Source organism: Symphodus melops (assembly GCF_947650265.1).
Source record: "Symphodus melops genome assembly, chromosome: 7".
NCBI classification, from domain to species: Eukaryota; Metazoa; Chordata; class Actinopteri; order Labriformes; family Labridae; genus Symphodus; species Symphodus melops.
Window position 1 is genome coordinate 26,438,464 of NC_136697.1, and position 9,780 is coordinate 26,448,243.

The following is a 9,780-nucleotide window of genomic DNA, read 5'->3' on the forward strand; positions in this document are numbered from 1 at the left end:
AATCAGTCGTCGTGTGAGCAGCTGGCGCCGTTTAGTCGAGCGGCGTTCTTGTCAGAGTTGAAGCTCTCGTCTTTCAGCGGCAGTGTCGGAGGTGGCGGAGGGGGGGGAAGGGGAATGGGCGGGGCTTCAGATGGTCGCTGAGGTCTTGCTCTCTTTCGGGCGGATCCGGGTCACGTGTTCCAGCTGGCCGGAGTCGGACACGTCGTAGCTCGTCTTGTACTTGGCGAGGATTTTCATCAGAGGGCGGATCAGCTACGCTGGCTTGTTACAGAAGGAGCTCAACAAGTCTCATCAAGTCATGAATGAAAGTTTAAATTCTTTTAGAAATGTGTGTTTACCTTGTAATCACAGTAATGACGGGAACAAATAGCCTGGTACAATAGAGCCACACCTAAACAGTCCAATAAGGAGAGTGGTAGTGTCTGAAACAGTGAACACTTTTCTATATGAGACACATCTCTACCCATGTGCAGCTGTAACTCTGACTTTTTAGAAGACTAACATCCCTCCAATAAACCCTTCATTGTTTCAGTCCAATCAGTAAAAGTCTTTAAAACAAGACGTCTTCTGTCTTTTTACTCTCCACTGAAAGTCTGTTTAAAACAATCGCTCTTTAATTTCATGTCATTTTATTATTCAGACAGTTTGTTCCTTTGATTTTCTCATGCAGTGTCTTCCACATATCAGCAGCATAAAGACGTATTCTTTGTCTCTTATTTTTGCTCTGATAATATTTCCTTCAGTGTTGCGTTGTTTTTAGATGATTATACTTCATGTTTTAAAGACACCTCATTGGACAGTTTTACATTTGGAGGGAAAGAAACTGACAGAGAAATGTTTACAGATGAATCATAGATTTATTTTCAAAGAAGTTCAAATCTTTACATCATCACAAATAGTCGATGGTTAGCGATACAGCACAGATAAGAGAACAAAAGTCATCACTAGCACTGACAGCCTTCATGACTTAAAGGTCACATATTCTCCTCTTCAGGTTAAATCAGTGTCAGAGCTCCTCTAAACATGTGTGTGAAGTGTGTTGTTGTAAATCCACTCTGATCCTGTATTTGATCATGTCTATAAACCCCTCTATTTCAGCCCTGCTCAGAACAGGCTGTTTCTGTGTCTGTAGCTTTAAATATGTAAATGAGCTGTGTCTGACCACGCCCCCTCTCTGGAAGCAACATAGCGCCTTTCTGAATAATTAAAGACGCTTAACAAAGATGAACAAGAAAACAATGAAAACATCACAAAGAAGAAATAATCTGAGAGAAGGAGGAAACTTCTGTTTACCTTTTTTTTTCTTTTGAAGACGAGTTAGAGAAGCAAGCGTGCGTGTAATGGTGAAAGGTGAACAGAATGACTACACACAGGTCCATGTCTGCTGTGGATTCAAGGAAAACGAAGGAGCTCAAAGAGACAGGTCAGAGGAAGGTCCCACGTCCACATATGATATTCAAATCTAAAAAGTCCACAAATGTGTCTTTACTCTTTTTGTTAAAGTATCGTAGTATGTGTGAAAAGTAAAATCAACTTTCTGCAGAAACATGAAAAAAAACACAGATGTGAACACATTATCCCCTGATGACTTCTGTCTATTTCAGTTTACACAACTCAGCAGAGGCTCCAACATCATAATGAACCCTGAGTCCAGCATGTAGAGGCTGAGTGAATGTGGTCTGGACTCTGTGGAGGAGAGTCATGGTTTCAGAGATGCTGTAGAAGGACAGAATACCTGCTGTGTGATCCAGGTACACTCCTACTCTGGAGGACTGAGGACCTGAGACAGGAGTCTTGACATTGTTGTAACAAAAGATATATCTGTTGTTGTCACAATATAACATCCAAGATTTGTCATTACGTCCAAACACACATTCAAGTGAGTTCCCTGCTCTCCTGATATTCTTGTACGTGACTGCTACACAAACTTCTCCTCTCCTCTCCACCTCCCAGTAACAACGTCCAGTCAGACTCTCTTTACTCAGGACCTGATGATAAATAGTGAATCTGTCTGGGTGACTAGAATAAGACTGATCTTCACTCATGAATATTACTTTTCTGTTCCCATCAGATAATAACAGCCATGTGTTTGCTGTGTTTGGATCCAGTGTGATGTCACATGAATATTTTAAGAACTCAGCTCTGGTCTTGGGCTCTGGTTCTGGTTCTGGTTCTGGTCCTGACAGTAAAACATCCACTTTAGTCAGTGTCTGTGAGATGTTTGTCCATTTGTCTGTCAGGACGTCCTGTAGTTTATCTCTGACTTCTGACACTGCTGCTGTCACGTCCTCAAAGTACCTCAGAGGACGGATCTTGATGCTGGATGAGTGTGTAGATTCACTGAGTGCTGACACTGAGGGGTAGTCCTGTAGAAACTGGTTGTGATCTTGTGTGTGTGAGAGCTTCTCCAGTTCAGCGTCTTTCCTCTTCAGCTCAGTGATCTCCTGCTCCAGCTTCTCCTGACGCTCTCTGACTCGACTCACTTCAGTTTGCTGCTGGGATCTGACCTGCTGCGTCACATCAGAGCGTCTTTTCTCCATGAGACGGATCAGCTCAGTGAACATCTTCTCACTGTTCCCCACTGTTTTATCAGCAGAGCCATTGATAGCCTCCTCCTCCTGTTGGAGCAGCTTCACATCTTTCTCTCCGTCCTGGATTCTCTGCTGGATGTTTTGTCGACTCACCTCGAGCTCTCTCTGCTTCTCGCTCCTTTCTGCTGCAGCTGAGACTGTGTCGTGACCTTTGTGTTGGTCCACAGAGCAGAGATAACAGATAGACTGCTGATCAGTGCGACAAAAAACTTTCATTTCCTCATTGTGACGAGAGCAGACGTTCTCCTGGAGCTTCTTGGAGGGCTCCATCAGCTTGTGTTTCTTAAATGAAGGTGCTTTAAAATGAGGCTGGAGGTGATTCTCACAGTAAGAGGCCAGACACTGCAGACAGGACTTACAGGCTTTCAGTTTCCTCCCGGTGCAGACATCACAGGCCACATCTTCAGGTCCAGCATAGCAGAGATCAGCAGGAGCAGCTTGGAGTCCAGTCTTCTTCAGCTCCTCCACTAAATCTGCTAACATGGTGTTTTTCACCAGGACAGGCCTCGGTGTGAAGTCCTGTCTGCACTGAGGGCAGCTGTAGACTCTCTTCTCATCCTGTGTATCCCAGTGGTTTTTAATACACTTCATACAGTAACTGTGTCCACAGGGAATAGCGACCGGATCCTTCAGTAGATCCAGACAGATGGAACAAGAGAAAGCCTCCCGGTCTAGCTGAACTCCTTTCTGTGCCATTTCTCCTCTCGGTAACAACGACTGTCTGAGTTTCACTTCCTGAGAAATCAAACTGGTTTGACCTCTGATCTACACAGCATGTGTTTGTTCACAGTCTGCTCTCGCACATGTTGGTTACACCCATCCTCAAACATTAGATCTGATGTGGAGAGAAGGAGGAAATACACGTCAGAGTGGAGCTGGCTGTGTGTGAGAGCAGGAAGAAAAGGGAGGGGTGAATAAGCGCTGACTCATGTTTCATGCCTCTGATAGGGCCGATTCTCAACATGAATACATCACCACTCTCTGTCTCATGGAAGCAAACTCTATAAGCAAACATGTAAAAAAACTGTAGTCCCACATTTCTATCATGTAAAAAGAAGTGAATAAAACACAGAGAATAACTGAACAGGTTCTACAACTACAGTCAGAACGGAGCGACCTGTGAGCACCAGCATTACAAGCTGTCAAAACCTGAGAGACCACAGGGAGGCGTCAGAGAGCCACTGAACTTTATCTCCATTGGAAGATGTGTTTTCACTCACTGCTGGTTCACATACTGTATTTACATGAAATACATTGAGCTGACCTTTGCTCCTTGTTTTTGTCTGTCAGATGTTCAAAGTGATGACTGAAGCAGATCATTGATATTGTCTTTAGACATACTTCACCTCAGTCATGATCCTGTTTCAAAAACAAACCTACTGACTCCTACTGCTGCTTCAATGTACAAAGACTCCTCTTAAAACAGTCGGCTTGATTTTAAGTAATGAAAGAATTTGGATATGTGGTAAAAGTATTACACTGACCAAAGATCATTTTAAATGACCTCATACTAACAGTAAGATGTTATCAGACCACTCACTGACCAGTTACTAGCTGTAAACATAATTATCATTCTAACAAAGTTTTTGATTTGACCAAGAGCCGACCCTCAGTGTTGACATATGAAGCCAATGTTGAAGTTCAAAATCGTGACGGTGGGATTGAGGAGATCCTCGAAGTATTCCTTCCACAGTCTGACTACATCCCCAGTTGAGGTCAGCAGCTCCCCACCTCCACTGTAAACAGTGTTGGTGAAGCACTGCTTCCCCCTCCTGAGGCGACAGACGGTTTGCCAGAATTTCCTCGAGGCCGACCGAAAGTCCTCCTCAATGGCCTCCCCGAACTCCTCCCAGGCCCCAGTTTTTGCCTCCACGACCGCCCGGGCTGCGGAACGCCTGGCCTGCCGGTACCCATCAGGTCCCTCAGGAGTCCTATGCGCTAGCAACGCCCGATAGGACTCCTTCTTCAGCTTGACGGCCTCCCTTACTTCCGGTGTCCACCACCGGGTTCAGGAATTGCCGCCACGACAGGCACCAGAGACCCTGCGACCACAGCTCAGAGCAGCTGCTTTGACAATGGAGGGTGGAGAACATGGTCCACTCGGACTCAATGTCCCCAGCCTCCCCCGGGATCTGTGAAAAGCTCGTTGGGAGTTGAAGATCTCGCTAACAGAGGGTTCAGCCAGACGTTCCCAGCAGGCCCTCACTACACGTTTGGGCCTGCCGAGTCTGACCGGCTTCCTCTCCTGCCAGCGTATCCAACTCACCACCAGGTGGTGATCAGTTGACAGCTCAGCCCCTCTCTTCACCCGAGTGTCCGAGACACACGGCCGAAGGTCAGATGACACGACCACAAAGTCTATCATCGACCTCTGGCCTAGGGAGTCCTGGTGCCACGTGCACTTATGGACATCCCTGTGCTCGAACATGGTGTTTGTTATGGACAGACTGTGACTAGCACAGAAGTCCAATAACAGAACACCACTCTGGTTCAGATCAGGGAGGCCGTTCATCCCAATCACCCCACTCCAGATCTCACTGTCGTTGCCCACGTGAGCATTGAAGTCCCCCAGTAGAACAATGGAGTCCCCAGTCGAAGCACTGTCCAGCACCCCTCCCAGGGACTCCAAGAAGGCCGGGTACTCCACACTGCCGTTCGGTCTGTAGGCCGAGACGACAGTGAGAGACCTGTCCCCTACCCGAAGGCGCAGGGACACGACCCTCTCGTTCACCGGGGTGAACTCCAACACCTGGCGGCTGAGCTGTGGGGCTATGAGCAAGCCCACACCAGCCCGACGCCTCTCACCTCGGGCAACTCCAGAGAAGTAGAGAGTCCAGCCCCTCTCAAGGAGCTGGGTTCCAGAGCCAAAGCAGTGCGTGGAGATGAGCCCGACTAAATCTAGCCGGTACCTCTCAACCTCCTGCACAAGCTCAGGCTCCTTCCCCCCCAGTGAGGTGACGTTCCACGTCCCAAACACCAGAAGCTACGTCCGGGGATCGGGTCGCCGAGGCCCCCGCCGTCGACTGCCGCCCGATCCACATTGCACCTGACCCCTACGGCTTCCTCTGCGGGTGGTGAGTCCACAGGAGGACGGGCCCGCGTCATCCTTTCGGGCTGAGCCTGGCCGGGCCCCGCGGGCAAAAGCCCGGCCACCAGGCACTCTCCTGCGGGCCCCAACCCCAGGCCTGGCTCCAGGGTGGGGCCCTGGCTCCGCCATGCCGGGCGACGTCACGGTCCTTGATCTTATTTCTGTCATGGGGTTTTGTGAATTGCTTTTGGTCTGACCCGTCACCTAGGACCTGTTTGCCTTGGGTGACCCTGCTGGGGGCTCAAAACCCCCGACAACATAGCTCCTAGGGTCATTCAGGTGCTCAAACTCCCCCACCACGATAAGGTAGCAGTTCAGGGGGGAGCGTCTGGGATCTTTCAACAATTTTAAGTAATGAAAGAATTTGGATATGTGGTAAAAGTATTACACTGACCAAAGATCATTTTAAATGACCTCATACTAACAGTGAGATGTTATCAGACCACTCACTGACCAGTTACTAGCTGTAAACATAAATATCATTCAAACAAAGTTTTTGATTTGACCAAGAGCCGACCCTCAGTGTTGACATATGAAGCCAATGTTGAAGTTCAAAATCCTGCAGTCCGTCCAGGGTCCACTGGAGGCTGGATCCAGGAACACCAGAAGTCACATACACAACACATGCAACAAATAATGTTTTTACAGCCTGATTAAACATGTTTACAGCCTGCTACAAAAAAACAACTAAATAGGTCTGATAATTTACTGTCATCATCGTCACAAACTGTACGAGGGTGAATTTTTTAAGCCGGCTCTTTTTTGTCTTCATGAACGACACGTGTTATCCATAGTTAGGCATGTAACCGACATGATTGACAGGTGGGCGGGATGTAACGGAGGAAACAAGGGACAGACGTAATGCTACACTAGAGAGCTTAGAGTTTGGGGAATTCATACAAAACTATCATGAAATAGCAAACAGATGTTTGAATTAGTTTTACCTAGTGTTGTAGTCAAGATCTTCCTAACAGAGACCAAGACAAAGCAGAGATCAGACTGAGACCATAAATATGAAAAACCATCATCATGTGTTGAGGGGGCGTGTCACTCACTTTGACTGTAACACCGGGAAGGTTTCTGCAGCAACTGAGGGATAAAAATCAAGTCATGAATGAAAGTTTAAATTCTTTTAGAAATGTGTGTTTACCTTGTAATCACAGTAATGACGGGAACAAATAGCCTGGTACAATAGAGCCACACCTAAACAGTCCAATAAAGAGAGTGGTAGTGTCTGAAACAGTGAACACTTTTCTATATGAGACACATCTCTACCCATGTGCAGCTGTAACTCTGACTTTTTAGAAGACTAACATCCCTCCAATAAACCCTTCATTGTTTCAGTCCAATCAGTAAAAGTCTTTAAAACAAGACGTCTTCTGTCTTTTTACTCTCCACTGAAAGTCTGTTTAAAACAATCGCTCTTTCATTTCATGTCATTTTATTATTCAGACAGTTTGTTCCTTTGATTTTCTCATGCAGTGTCTTCCACATATCAGCAGCATAAAGACGTATTCTTTGTCTCTTATTTTTGGTCTGATAATATTTCCTTCAGTGTTGCCTTGTTTTTAGATGATTATACTTCGTGTTTTAAAGATACCTCATTGGACAGTGTTACATTTGGAGGGAAAGAAACTGACAGAGAAATGTTTACAGATGAATCATAGATTTATTTTCAAAGAAGTTCAAATCTTTACATCATTACAAATAGTCGATGGTTAGCGATACAGCACAGATAAGAGAACAAAAGTCATCACTAGCACTGACAGCCTTCATGACTTAAAGGTCACATATTCTCCTCTTCAGGTTAAATCAGTGTCAGAGCTCCTCTAAACATGTGTGTGAAGTGTATTGTTGTAAATCCACTCTGATCCTGTATTTGATCATGTCTATAAACCCCTCTATTTCAGCCCTGCTCAGAACAGGCTGTTTCTGTGTCTGTAGCTTTAAATATGTAAATGAGCTGTGTCTGACCACGCCCCCTCTCTGGAAGCAACATAGCGCCTTTCTGAGTAATTAAAGACGCTTAACAAAGATGAACAAGAAAACAATGAAAACATCACAAAGAAGAAATAATCTGAGAGAAGGAGGAAACTTCTGTTCACCTTTTTTTCTTTTGAAGACGAGTTAGAGAAGCGAGCGTGCGTGTAATGGTGAAAGGTGAACAGAATGACTACACACAGGTCCATGTCTGCTGTGGATTCAAGGAAAACGAGGGAGCTCAAAGAGACAGGTCAGAGGAAGGTCCCACGTCCACATATGATATTCAAATCTAAAAAGTCCAGAAATGTGTCTTTACTCTTTTTGTTAAAGTATCGTAGTATGTGTGAAAAGTAAAATCAACTTTCTGTAGCAACATGAAAAAAAAACACAGATGTGAACACATTATCTCCTGATGACTTCTGTCTACTTCAGTTTACACAACTCAGCAGAGGCTCCAACATCATAATAAAACCTGAGTCCAGCATGTAGAGGCTGAGTGAATGTGGTCTGGACTCTGTGGAGGAGAGTCATGGTTTCAGAGATGTTGTAGAAGGACAGAATACCTGCTCTGTGATCCAGGTACACTCCTACTCTGGAGGACCGAGGACCTGAGACAGGAGTCCTGACTTTGTTGTACCAAAAGTAATAACTGTTGTTGTCACAATCTAACATCCAAGATTTGTCATTATATCCAAACAAACATTCAAATGAGTTCCCTGCTCTGCTGATATTCTTGTATGTGACTGCTACAGAAACTCCTCCTCCTCTCCTCTCCACCTCCCAGTAACAACGTCCAGTCAGACTCTCTTTACTCAGGACCTGAGGCCAATCAGTGAATCTGTCTGGATGACTAGAATAAGACTGAGGTTTAATCATGAATGTTACTTTTCTGTTCCCATCAGATAATAACAGCTGTGTGTTTGCTGTGTTTGTATCCAGTGTGATGTCACATGAATATCTTAAAAACTCAGCTCTGGTCTTGGGCTCTGGTTCTGGTTCTGGTTCTGGTTGTGGCAGTAAAACATCCACTTGAGTCACTGTCTGTGAGATGTTTGTCCATTTGTCTGTCAGGACGTCCTGTAGTTTATCTCTGACTTCTGACACAGCTGCTGTCACGTCCTCAAAGTACCTCAGAGGACGGATCTTGATGCTGGATGAGTGTGTAGATTCACTGAGTGCTGACACTGAGGGGTAGTCCTGTAGAAACTGGTTGTGATCTTGTGTGTGTGAGAGCTTCTCCAGTTCAGCGTCTTTCCTCTTCAGCTCAGTGATCTCCTGCTCCAGCTTCTCCTGACGCTCTCTGACTCGACTCACTTCAGTTTGCTGCTGGGATCTGACCTGCTGCGTCACATCAGAGCGTCTTTTCTCCATGAGACGGATCAGCTCAGTGAACATCTTCTCACTGTTCCCCACTGTTTTATCAGCAGAGCCATTGATAGCCTCCACCTCCTGTTGGAGCAGCTTCACATCTTTCTCTCCGTCCTGGATTCTCTGCTGGATGTTTTGTCGACTCACCTCGAGCTCTCTCTGCTTCTCGCTCCTTTCTGCTGCAGCTGAGACTGTGTCGTGACCTTTGTGTTCGTCCACAGAGCAGAGATAACAGATAGACTGCTGATCAGTGCGACAGAACATCTTCATCACCTCATCATGACGAGAGCAGACGTTCTCCTGGAGCTTCTTGGAGGGCTCCACCAGCTTGTGTTTTGCATAAGCAGGTAGTTCATAATGAGGCTGAAGATGTTTCTCACAAAATGAGATCAAACAGAAGAGGCAGGACTTACAGGCTTTCAGTTTCCTCCCGGTGCAGACATCACAGGCCACATCTTCAGGTCCAGCATAGCAGAGATCAGCAGGAGCAGCTTGGAGTCCAGTCTTCTTCAGCTCCTCCACTAAATCTGCTAACATGGTGCTTTTCACCAGGACAGGCCTCGGTGTGAAGTCCTGTCTGCACTGAGGGCAGCTGTAGACTCTCTTCTCATCCTGTGTATCCCAGTGGTTTTTAATACACTTCATACAGTAACTGTGTCCACAGGGAATAGTCACCGGATCCTTCAGTAGATCCAGACAGATAGAACAGCAGAATCTCTCTCGGTCCAGTTGGTTTCCTCTCTGAGCCAT

At 46.1% G+C, this 9,780-nt stretch overlaps 1 protein-coding gene across 1 annotated transcript; it reads right to left on the minus strand.

The window, feature by feature from the left end:
- Positions 1-837: 837 nt before the first annotated feature.
- Positions 838-9,780, minus strand: LOC306826265 (uncharacterized protein; the record flags this gene model as incomplete). The annotated part of the gene is made up of 3 exons (XM_079347465.1): positions 838-3,341; positions 6,197-6,266; positions 8,090-9,780. The coding sequence occupies 3 exons, from the start codon at positions 9,778-9,780 to the stop codon at positions 1,596-1,598; spliced, it is 3,507 nt and encodes a 1,168-aa protein (XP_079203591.1). The 3' UTR covers positions 838-1,595.